This window comes from Eptatretus burgeri, chromosome 13, assembly GCF_056783735.1.
Source record: "Eptatretus burgeri isolate ZD-2024b chromosome 13, Ebu_testis_v1, whole genome shotgun sequence".
In the NCBI taxonomy this organism is placed as follows: Eukaryota; Metazoa; Chordata; class Myxini; order Myxiniformes; family Myxinidae; genus Eptatretus; species Eptatretus burgeri.
Genome location: NC_140973.1, coordinates 47,410,512 through 47,423,379, shown reverse-complemented (window position 1 = coordinate 47,423,379; position 12,868 = coordinate 47,410,512). Strand labels below are relative to the sequence as shown.

Genomic DNA, 12,868 nt, shown 5'->3' with positions numbered 1-12,868 from the left:
TCCACACTTTTAATGAAGAGGTAGGGAGGAGAGGCTTTGGGTGCAGGAGGTGGAGGGGCGGGGGAGGGTGGGACGAGGGACGAGGGAGGTAAGGAGGGTTGCTGAAGGAGTGTGGGGAATTGCAGAATAGCGAGGGGAGGGGCCGAATGAGGAGGAGAAAAGGCTCTGTGGTGCTGGGAGAGAGGGGGCAAGAGAGACAAGGAAGATGGCAGTTGAGTATTTGAGGAGGTGGAGTGAAGAGATGGAGGTGAGAGGGCAGTGGAGGGAGGCAGGTTGGTGGATGAGAGGGGGCAACTTAGAGAAGGAAGAGTGAGGGGGATGAAAGGTGGGAGAAAGGTGAGGGGAATTTTTGAAAGAGGTGAGAGGGGAGGCTTGGAGGGAGAAGAGTGGGATGGTTGCTTTGAGAGTGAGAGTGAGGGGTGAGGGGGTGAGTTGGCACTGAAGTTGGAAAAAAAGAATGGTTGATGGAAAGCGAGCATTCATGGCAAACTGTGGTTTTTAAAAGTTTTAGGTCAGAGATGCGATTTAACACAATTCTTGATGGATGCAATGAAGGCGAATTCAGAGCATGGAGAGAAGAAGCGCTGTAATAGTTGGATTTTTAGGCAAGGAATGAAGGAGAGGTCGAAATGAAAGCAGTCTGTTGAAATAGCAGAAGAGTAGTGCATTGTGAAACAGTAAAGAGTACCACATGTGTGAGAGAGGAAGATGAAGCATTATAAGATCGTTTTTGTTGTTAATATTAATGTATGAGAGAGTTCAACAGATTAGGTCATGGAAATGTAAAAAAAAAAAAAAAAGAAATCGAGGAAGACGAGGAGGAAGTTAAGAGGAAGAAGAAGTAGCAGAATCGGGAGAAGGTGAGCGTGTTGTTGTTGTTGTTGTTGTTGTTGGGTATATATATATATTTTTTTTTTTTTTTTTTTTTTTTTGAGATAAGAAAGAGATTAGTTGGGAGAATGGGGTATGTTTGGAAAGTGGGGAGGATGAAAATTGAAGGTAATGGGGAGGATAGAAATTGAAGGTAATGGGAGAAAAAACAAACAAACAAAAAAAAAAACGATCGAACACCAAGTGGAACCGGTAGGCCTCAAGCCTAGGACTAGGCCTCAAACACCAGGTAAGAACGTCGACATAAATACTCACAAAATAGCACGATTTTTGAAACAAAACCGAACTAGGAACACACATTAACATGTAGGTGAGAAAATTAAACAGTTAAAACGGGACAAATAACAACCGGAACTTAACTTTGAGAATGTCAGCAGGGAGCCCCGAAGGAGACCTCTTGCCGCTCAAAACCGGAACCGGAAGTCCAAACCGGAAGTACCGTCCACCGAACAGTGATGACTCCATCTACACCTCACTCTCCGAAAACATGGACCATCTTCTATCTTCTCATCCAAACTCTCTCTTCCTCTTATGTGGCGACTTCAATTGTCATCACGCCAGTTGGCTAGGTGTGGGTACCTCTCTCACCTGCCATGGGACATCAGCAAAAGCTTTCTGTGACTCATTGGGACTGACTCAATCGGTCAACTTCCCGACCCGGATCTCAACCAATGGTACTCCATCTCTTCTGGATCTGATTTTGACAAATTTCCCTGACAATATCTGCTGCTCTTCCTTCGCTCCAATTGGTTCTTCTGACCACGTCCTTGTTAAAGTGGACATCTCTCTGGCTGTTATCAGAGAACCACCTCACCGCCGTCGAGTCTGGCATTTCACTCAAGCCGACTGGCAGGGTCTCGAGCAGCCATCAAACTTACAGACTGGTCTCCTATCACTACTTTCTCAAACATCAACTCATCCTGGAATTCTTTCAAAGAAACTTGCTCTCCCTCATGCACAGATTTATCCCCTCTCGTGTTCAGTTGTCTTACCCTTCCTCCCGCCCTTGGTTTACTGAAGCTTGTGGCGAGGCAGTTGTCCTGAAACAACTTGCCTTTGCCTCATGGAAAGCAAACCCAACTGAGGAGCAATCTCAGTTCTTTCCACAAAGCTCGGAACAAGTGTGTAGCTGCCCTCAGGAGAGCCAGAAAACAACATCTTTCTCATCTCAAGTCTGAACTCTCAAACCTCTCTCCCTCCTCAAAATCCTGGTGGCGTTTAATCAAATCTGTTTCTGGTGTATGTTCCCCCTCCATCCCCTCCCTTACCTCAAATGGCCGCACTGCTGATTCCACACGTGATAAAGCTGAATGTCTAAACTCGGTGTTTGCAGCTAAATCTTGTGTCCCAAACCCATCACTATCTCTACCCACTTTACCCAGTCGCACCCAACTGTCCCTGGACTCTGTATCCTTTTCTCCTGACAAGGTGGAGAGCTTGCTTTCAAACCTCGAGTCAGATTCTGCAACCGGTCCAGACGGCATCAGCCCACGTGTCCTCAAAGCCTGCTCTTCTGCTCTTGCTCACCCTCTCTCTGTTCTATTCACCCTCTCATTTTCCCAAGGTCATCTGCCATCTGCTTGGAAATCTGCTAACATCACTGCCCTGCATAAAAAGGTGCAAAAACAGATCCCTGTAACTATAGACCAATCAGCCTTCTCCCAATCATCAGCAAGGTTATGGAATCCATCATCGCTTCAGACATGAAATCCTTCCTCTTCTCCAATGGCTTGATTTCCAATCATCAATTTGGTTTCAGACCAGGTCACTCTACCCTAGATATGCTGCTACTGCTCTCCCATCAATGGATGGAGGTCCTCAATGCCAGTAAACAAATCCGAGCCGTATCCCTGGACATATCACGTGCTTTTGACACAGTCTGGCACCCTGCCCTACTCACCAAACTCTCTTCCCATGGTATTCAAGGCCATCTCCACTCATGGCTCGCAGACTTCCTCTCCTGTCGCAGTCAACGTGTGGCCCTAAATGGAGTTCTTTCATCCCCTCTTCCTGTGCAGGCTGGAGTTCCTCAAGGTAGCGTTCTGGGCCCTGTTCTTTTTCTGGTTTTCATCAATGATCTCTCGGACTCTCTGGAAAATCCTCTATTTCTCTTTGCCGATGACTCCACCCTCTGCCGTACCATCTGTCATCCCTCAGACCGGCAAGCAGCAGCTTCTTCGCTCACTGCAGATCTGGATAAAATCACAAACTGGTCCAACACGTGGAACATGTCTTTCAATCCAGACAAATCTCACACTCTCACTATGTCTCTTCGAAAGGACCGTTTACAAAACCCCCCCATCCACTTTCTCAACAATCCTCTGGAAGAAGTCTTTTCTTTCAAGCTTCTGGGTCTCACTATCTGCCATGACCTTTCCTGGGAAAGTCACATTTCCAACCTTGCCTCAAAAGCCAGTCGCCGACTGAGGAATCCTCCGTCGTGCAAAGTCCTTCCTTGGCCCTCTTGAGCTCCTGACCACTTACAAAGCTTTTGTCCGTAGCCTGATGGAGAACTGCTCTCCCCTCTGGGCTGGTGCTCCTGCCTCCCACCTTTCTCGACTTCACGCTGTCGAAACCAGGGCTTTTAAGATCATTGGCATCTCCCGCAATGAAGCTGAGTCTTTGGGCCTCTCACTCCAATCACCGCAGGTTGGTCGGTGGTCTTTCTGTCTTCTACCGACTCCTCTCCAGCCTTGCCCCCCTGCTCTCTCTGTGATTTGTCCCAACCACATTTCCACAGGGCGCTCAAGGTCCGCCAACAACCCCCTTCTGGTAAAACTACCAAAATCACGAATCACTGCTCATCTTCACTCTTTCATTCCTCTTTTTTCCCGCCTTTGGAATAAACTTCCTCACTCTATTCTTTCCCATTCTTCCCTCCAGACTTTCAAAACAGCTGTTCACCACCACCTCTTATCTTCCCCCATCCAAATCCTCGATCTTTTCTACCCCCGATAATCCACCCAAGCCCACTTCCTTCAATTCTCCTGCTTTCCTTCCTGAAAGTCCCTTTAATGTCCATCTTCCCCTCGCCATGTTCCCCGTCCCATCCCCATCCCTCTCCCTTCCACAGTTCACCTGTGTCTGTTCCCCAATGTTTTGTCCCTTCCACTCCCGCCCCTCTTGTCTCATGCCTCCTTGCTGTGAGTTGTGTGTTAGCTCTCATACGAGCCTCGACCAAGGTATACAAAAAAAAAAAAAAAAAAAAAAAAAAAAAAGTCTGCCTCTATCTTGGCCTTCAACTCTGTTGTTGGTGTTTCCCCCCTCTCTCAACTGTCCCTTTTATCCTGTTGTGTTCTGATCCATTCAGTGTACTTACACTAGCTGTACCATGAGCCTCGACTATGTATAACAATAAGTAAATAAAATTAAAAGGTGACTTCCAGCGGGAATAGGTCAGGTGTAGGAGCATGCGCCAGAGCAGCGCGTCGCTGCGTCCACTTTCTGCCGGTACTCCTTGGGCCTCCGTCTGGCCCACCCCCAGGGAGATGCCTGGTCCATCCTCATCTCCTTGAGATGCTGATCAACCTGCTGCAACCATGAGGCACATGGTCAGCCCATTGGCCTCCTCCACTCACGAGACTCCCTCGCTGGGAGAATCTGATGAGCAGGATTAGCATCAGGAAAACGAGCAAAATGTCCATACAGCCGCAACTGATGCTTACGGACGATGCAGGTGACAAATCTCATTTGAGTCACTCTCAGCAACTGCTCATTGGACACAATGTCTGACCAGTGATAGCCAAGGATTCTCCGAAGAGACCTGGTACCAAAGGAATTAAGTCTCCATCTCAGATCCCTGGTACCAAAGGAATTAAGTCTCCATCTCAGATCCCTGGAACCAAAGGAATTAAGTCTCCATCTCAGATTCCTGGTCAGAATCCAAGTCTCACATGCATAGAGCAAGACGGGAAACACCAAGGACCTGAAGACTCGGACTTTCGTCCTCCTGCACAGGTACCGGCAGCACCACACCCCATGATCCATGACTCCCCAGGCCCGACCCAGACATTTGTTGACCTTGGACTCACAGTCAGTGGAGTCGTGAATATCACTGCCAAGGTAAGTGGTCTCCACAACCTCAACATCCTCACCACAGAGAGGACAGCAGCATCCAATGCCATTGAAAGTCTGGATCTTAGTTTTGACATTCCCAAACGATGCACCGCATCTTGATCTCTCCAACATCCTCCCCAGAATCCAGTCCAGAAAAGTGTGGGGGCCAGTACACACCCCTGACGAACTCCAGTAGCAACTGGAAATGAGTAAGAGATGCTACCCCCCACATCTCACAGCACTCGCAGTACCAGAGTATAGTTCCTACAATCATTCCATCAGTTTTGGTGGCACCCCACAAAGACAAATTATTCTCCAGAAAGCATCCTGATTCACTGGATTAAATGCTTTGCAGAGTTCAATATAGGCTGCAAGTAGCCCCTGCCGAAACTCTTGTCTGCGTTCGGTGAAGATCCGAAGAGCAAGGAGATGGTCAATCGTTGACCTCTTTGGTGTAAAGCCTGACTGCTCTGGACGCTGGTGCTCAAGCAGATGGTGGCGAACCCTATCAAGAATTATCTGAGCAAAGACTTTTCCCGGCACTGAGAGCAGCATCACCCCTCAGTTGTCGTTGCAGTCTTGGCGACCACTCTTCCCTTTCCAGAGTGGAACAAGGCCCCTCTTCCAATCAGTTGGGATGATGCCTGTGTTCCAGGCAGAGCACAGAACTGCATGCAATGACACGAGTGCAGCATTTCCACCAGCCTTGAGAAGTTCAGCATGGATGCCACAGATCCCTGGAGCTTTACCCACATTTCAACCAGTTCACCAGAGCCCATGTTTCCACAAGCGAAGGTGGACCACAATTGATTGGAGGGTCAGCAACAGGGATTTTAACACCCCTGACATCCAACTCAACAGCTGGTGGATCAGCCTGGTACAACCGCTCAAAGTAACCGGCCCAGCGGGCCTTCACTTCGGACTCCTCTGTCAAGAGCCCACCACCCTCTGCTCCAAATGCAGTACACCGAGGGATGGGCTTGGATGAACGCAATTCGCGAATTCCCCTGTAAGCAGGACGAGAGTCACTTGACCATAGGTGATGCTCTACCCTCTCACAGATTCCTCGCACATAGGCCTCCTTGTCTACCCTTAGCGCATGTCCAGTTTTACGTCTCAGCTCCCTGAACAGCTCAGCTCTGCCATTCAGCCTGGCCCTGCGACTCTGGTCAATTGTATCCAGTGTCCCTTGCGAGACAAAATTCTTCTTCGCCCGACGGTGAGTTCCAAGACATCTACCAGCAACATCAAGGACTTTGGTCTTGACAGCACTCCACAACTCTTCAGGACCTCCCAAAGCACCCAGACCCCCCAAATCTCCACTCAGTCTGTTTGTAAACTCCTCAGCTTCCCTCTCATCCTTGAGCTTGCCAACATCCAGCCTCGGCTGGGATGGTACCATTCTCCTGGATTTAATGTGCAACTTAAGAGTTGCAACAACAAGCCTGTGGTCAGTATTGAGGAACTGAGCACTCCGGTAGACGCTGCAGTTCTGGATCATCCTCCAGCAACCATCAACAAGCACATGGTCAATCTCCTTTGCCACACCGCCATCGTTGGAATACCAAGTCCAGCGATGAGCTTGTGGGTGCTGAAACCATGAACCAGCCACCATAAGTCCGCGACTGCTTGCAAAGTCAAGGAACTTAGTGCTATTCAGGTTCACAGTTCCAGACCCATGGGGACCAACACACGTCTCATAACCATCCCTATCAGTTCCAGTCGATGCAATGAAATCCCCCAAAACTCGAAGTGTTTCTCATCTGGGGCACTGATCAACCACAGACTCGAGCGTGGCATTGAATGTGTCCTTCACGGTGAAATCACTCGCCTCAGTCGGAGCATAAACAGAGACCAGGGAAATGACGCGCAAGGAGTGATGAATCCTTAGTCTCATAATACGCTCGTTGACCGGTGTTACCTCAATTATCATTGGAGTCAACTTATTGGACACAGTAACAGCAACTCCTTGGGAATGGTAACCATCAGAATGACCAGACCAATAGTAGGTTTAACCCCGTGGTTTCCCTCCTATCATCAAAGATTGGGGGTCCCGAAGGCTTTGCCCCAATCGTGTCATCCGGTGAGCTGCCCTGCTTCGAGAAGCTGCACATGAGGTATTCCCATGGAGTGCGTTTTCAGGAATTTTTATGCTTTGAGAATGTTTTGTGGAATGAAGGGTTTTACGGTGGCCGGAGTGCAAATCCTGCCACCAACCTCCTCATAAGAAGTAACCCATCTGCAGGCGGACGTAACAGACACAGTTGGGTACGAGATATGGATGGCCGGAAGTGATACGGGTGGTCCCACTCCCGGAAGTGATACGGGTGGACCCACTCCCGGAAGTGATACAGGTAGACCTACTCCCGGAAGTGATATTATAAACACAGCGACGCAAACTATAAACAAACTCCGATTCTAATCGAGCGTTATCTAATTAAGTACAAAGTTAAAATAACAATCGTGCATCGTTTAACTTATTTCTGTCAAATTTCATGCCTCCATGAAGCATTTTAAATGAAAACTGACCGTCGCATGTCTTCCAATGAGAATCGATCGTCTTTCGCGATATTTTTCTCCTCTCCATCGAGCTCACGCCGCCGGGCGGCAAAATCCCGAACTCTTTTCCAACTCTTCACGTCGAACTTTTTAATTTCTCCACGATTCTTGACTCCAACATGTAATTACTCATTAATAAACATGCATCTTTCGCAAAAAAAAAAATATTCTTACACGACAAAAACACAAGAATTCTGGTGTATCGGAAAAATAGTGCTATTGAAGTGGAAACAGTTCCTACGCGGTTTCAAATTGGCTGCCGCAGACGTTGACACGTCACACACCGCTCACGAGGATTCACCGCAAATTTCAAAAATTCCGCAAGTCTTCATTAAAATTCAGCGTCCTGAAACGGAACTTGAGGTCTGGAAGTTGTGATCCTGTTGGACTGCATCATAATCGATAACAAAAATTTAATTCACATCTGGGTTCCACAAAGCTTAATGATTGAACCTCTGACCTCATCGATTACCTTGGACATGAAGCTTCTCAGGCTTGTGAAAGACAGACATGGCAATATAGACAACGCAGGCTGCACGTTTGTAAGAACAACTGGGTCAGGAGGATTGCGGCAGTGAAGAGGGTGGATAGGAGGATGGATGAACTGAGAGAGAGAGAGAGAGAGAGAGAGGAAGGAGATTGGTGAAACGCCGGCTGAGATGGGCTGGACACTCGGTGTGGATGGGGGTCGAGAAAATGGCAAAGTGTGCATGTAGATTGAGGGAGCAATACAGGAGGAAAAGAGGCGGACCACGGTTGAGATGGAGCGTGGAGAGAGTTGGCTGAGGACAGAACTAGCTGCAGGAATATCGTGGTCAAGGGGCTGTCATCGGACCTCACCCCTTCTAAAGAGAAGAGGAAAAGAAGAAAAAAGCTGGTGCAATGGCTTGAAGACAGCTGTTCACCACTTCCTCAGGACATCCCCATCCATACTCATGATCTCTCCCACTCTTAAATGACCCCATTCTCATGTACTCCCTTTTTTCCAGGTTATTGTGAATTTTTTTCTCCCCACTCCACCTCCATTATTAGCCCCCATTGGACTTGGTCTGAAACGGGGGCTTATGGATTTGGTCTCCATTTTTGTGTCCGTGTGAGTGTGTGTGCATCCGCAACCCTATCTCGGACATATATGGACCGATTTTATTCATACTTAGCACAAAGAGAACACATGATGGTGTACATATGCGTCATTTTTTTCATCATCAGATGCAAGATGGCTGACTGGCCGCCATTTGAGTTGTAAAATAACCCAGTGTCGTACACGTCCTCAACCATTTCTCGGACATGCATTTACCGATCTTGTTCAAACTTAGCACCCAGATAATGAATGACGGCCTACATTAGCGTCTTTTTTTTGAAAAATCGAGATCAGTTCCAAGATGGCCGACTGGCAGCCATTTTAGCTGTAAAAAAACCCGTTGTTGAACACGTCCAACCATTTCTCGGATATGCATTACCGATGTTGTTCAAACTTGACAGCGGGATAACGAATGATGGCTTACATAAACACATCATTATTTTTCGAGATCAGATGGCAGACTGGTGGCAATTTTGTTACTTAAATGTGTCCCCAATTATTTCTCAGACATGCATGGTCCGATTTTGATCAAACTTGCACAAACAGTACATGATGACATACAAGTGCCACTCACTATATTTTGTGATCTGATCAAAGATGGCCGACTCATAGACTGGCGGCCATTTTAGTTGTACATAATTATGGGCTCGTCCTTTAACACCATGCAGTAAAATTACTAAAACAACAGGGGCTATGACATTTTATGTCTTTTTTTTTTATTTGTTACCTCCACCACCAAAGGTGAAGGAGGTTGTTTTTCAGTACTTTTTGTCTGTTTTTTGTTTGTGTGCAGGAAATCTCAAAGTTGTGGATGGATTCGGATGGAATTTTATGGACAGGTTGGGTGTGTGACAAGGACGAATGGATTAGATTTTGGTGAAGATCCAGATCTGACGATGAGATTTTAAAAAAGTAATTCTTCACCATTGAAAGTGCCAAAAACGATATATAGCAAGATATCTCAAAAGGTTGTGGACGGATTCGGGTGAAACTTGGTGGACACATTGGGTGTGTGGCAAGGACTAATTGATTCGATTTTGGTGAAGATCTGAATCTGAATCTAGATATGAGAATTATTTAATTTTCAAAGTGATTTTTCACCATTGAGAGATAGGGCCAAAACGATGAAATTTCAAAAATGTATTTGGCCCGATATGTTCTCGTGAATCAGGCATTGCATAGCAGAGGTATACGCTCTACCAAGTGCTCTTCTCGTCTGTCTGTTCATTTGTTCTTTTTCTGTTTCATCCCCATTTCCCCTTCCTCTTCTTCCTGTGTTTTCATTCAGCTTGTTCACCCACATGTTTCTCATGATCTCACTTCTACACTGGAGTTGTTATTTACCCCTTTCCATTTTGTTCCCTTCTACACTGCTCTCACTCTTCCACAAGCCTCAATCATGTATACAAAAAAAAAAAGTATGTTGGCTCTCAATCACACAAGTTGTTCATCTGCTGTCACCAGGCATGCAAAATAATTGTTAAAATAGTAAAAAGCTAGATCTTACATATAAAGCAAAGCAGAACAATTTAGCACAAAGAGCATCTCTACAATTAAAACAGCATGTTCCACAAAGCTTATTGGATTAGAGTGCTATAACACCACTGTGGTTTATCGAATGCACAGGCCAAGTGGGATTTTCCTAAAATGTACAACTTAGACCTTTGCCCTTAAACTGCTCACTTAACTTCATGACGTGGAAGTGCGAGAGAAATTAATCATAGACATCGACCCAAGAGAGGGGGAGAGAGGGAGAGGTACACAACCATCACATCGGAATTTGTTTCCCTCAACAATTGGTCAGACAGTTGGCTTTAAGTGCTACAGTTGGACAGCTAAACAAAATCATTTGTGTGTGGAATTAACTATGACCTCATTTCCATGTACCACTCAACTGAGTTTCAAGCTGATTTGGGGTTAGTATCTGGAAAATTAAAAAAAATTGTATGGAGGAATGGAGGTGGGCAAACGAAGGAAGGAAAGAATATCGAAACAGAAAGAAGTCGGGGAGGTAATAAAGTGGGAGCAATGGATTTCAAAGTTTATTAAACAATTACACCGATCCAAACATACCAATTTGTTGGATAATTGCAGGAATCTTAAAGATCCCTCTTGTGTAACAACAGATGAAACAAAAAAAAAATTCCCACAATTTCTATTGCATTTCCCTAAGCCAAGCATATCCCATCATGTCCAATGAAAAGAAAACGTTCCCACCATGCTTTATTTCGTGAACACCCTCAACTTAAGCATCGATAAAGCACTTGAATGGCTTTCAAGTCTGCTGGAAAAGAGACCAGAGTGCACTTTCAAAGCATCAAAATAAAATAAAATAAGGAAAGTAGATAAAATAAAAACCAGTTTAACCTGCACAGGTGATGCTGCTGCAGTGTTTACCATAAGCCAGAGGCAGAGAAGGGGGGCGGGGGGAGGGGTGAGATGTGGGAGTAATGGGACTGTACCAAATATGAACAAAATTAATGTAGTGGTGTTTGCTTTCATATTCTGCAAATCGGAAAACAACAACAAAAACGTTTAAACTTGTGCCGAATGAAAAAAAGATGTTCACTTTAACATTTCTGCATTCCAGATGAGCAGAAAGCAGATCATTAAAGGCTTGGGGTGGGAAGTTTGAATAATTGAGTCTCCAGTCAATGTAATGTTATTAAAGAAACAGTTGATAAAACATCCTGCATGTTTCACACAAGGCAAATAAACAAGATCAGCCAAGCAATCGAATCTAAAGATGACGAAAAAAAAAACATACATTTGGACCAGCCAGTCCTAAAAGTTACAAAGAAATAAAAATAAAACCCACCTCATTCACAAAAAAAAAAAGATTCAAATAAAACAGCAAAATAAGACAAAAATAATCCACCCCCCCTCCAATCCCCTACACTCGCATCACAAAAGTTTCTGGAAGGTAATGGAGAAGATGTGGCTCATAATGAGGGCACAAGGCCGAGCGACAGTTGTTTTTCTGGCTTGGCCAGTCCCGGGTCCCGAGGACCAACGGACCCGTCCCTTGCTCCTCTGCGAAAACTTTCATCGGAGCCACAGCTTAAGCCGAAGTGCATCCACACCATTCAGATAGTAGCGGAAGAGACGCTTGTCGCGGACAAAACCCAGGTTTTCGTAGAGTCGGAGAGCGGATTTATTGGTGACCTCAGTTTCCAGCACGACCTTTGGAAATGCAAACAAATACAGCGCGAGCTCAAGGACAAGCTTACAAAAATATAATGATGAAAAATAAAATAAAACAAACTTATTTGTATGGCTATGTTATTGTACTTTCCTTAAAAGCCAAAAAAATAAGTTGAATAGACAACATCGAAATGGAATTACAGGATGTTCCATTGTACAGTATGCAGGTTTTTCCGAAGAAGGCAGGAAGCCGGCTGTCCAGTTTGGTTGCGCTTGGCTGGTACACGTTAAAGACTTGAGCAGTGCCATTCAAAAGGTGTAGCTCATTGTGCATTGGCACCCTGAGCAAATTACAAATCCTTGCTTTGGCTGCCGCTGGGAAGGCGAACAGCTTCAGCAGCACCAAGACTGTTTCTAGGAGGATGGTATTTGAACGATGACGATCTACAATTTGAATAGTTTGACAAACACTCAATTATGTCAAGAGATTTGCCTTTTATCCAATGCTCCAATTTTGTTGAGTGCCCAAGTTAATTATTTGTTTATTAAGGCTTCAAAACAAGAATGGAAAATAAACTCCAGCTGGGCATCGCTTAATCTGAGCATCCAAGTCCAAAGTTGATCATTTCTGAGGCCTACCTCGTCACAGTCACCTTTCACCATCGCATTGATCGCCTTCTTTACGAGGTTCGTGCCTGTGGAGAAAGTAGGGAGGTGCAAGTGATCAAGATTTTTTTTTTTAAGTCACAACAATGCAGCCATCGAAGTATTTCCAACCAGGTTTCCTGCAACAACATCAACCATAAAGCTTTACAAACGGCACGCAGTACCCTGAACACCTGCCAGTGTGACCAAATTGTCAGTAGCCATGAGTTTTTTGTACATCAGAAACCAAATGCGTGATATTTCCACATTTCACAGCAATTCCTACCTATGCCTCTCTTCCTGTACTTTGAGTCGACAGCAAGCATGGCGATGTAGCCTCTACGAACCATTTTCTTGTGCGTATCAAGCTTGCAAACGATGGCACCAACACATTCCAGCCCAGCCATAGCCTGACACAAAGAACATCAATTAATTCCGGTTTTATCAAAATTCCTCCCCCACCCCCCCAACACCACCGCCACATTCCACCAG

The 12,868-nt window shown here is 45.7% G+C and overlaps 1 protein-coding gene across 1 annotated transcript in view; it reads right to left on the bottom strand.

Moving 5' to 3' along the window:
• Positions 1-10,616: 10,616 nt before the first annotated feature.
• NAA30 (N-alpha-acetyltransferase 30, NatC catalytic subunit) overlaps positions 10,617-12,868 on the bottom strand; it is a 43,357-nt gene continuing 41,105 nt past the window's right edge. Inside the window, exons 2-4 of the mRNA XM_085852351.1 lie at positions 12,663-12,786; positions 12,371-12,426; positions 10,617-11,770 (exon numbers count right to left, since the gene is read on the bottom strand). Coding sequence (XP_085708477.1) covers positions 11,633-11,770; positions 12,371-12,426; positions 12,663-12,786 — 318 coding nt within the window. The 3' untranslated portion in view covers positions 10,617-11,632. The remainder of the gene's footprint in view (positions 11,771-12,370; positions 12,427-12,662; positions 12,787-12,868) is intronic.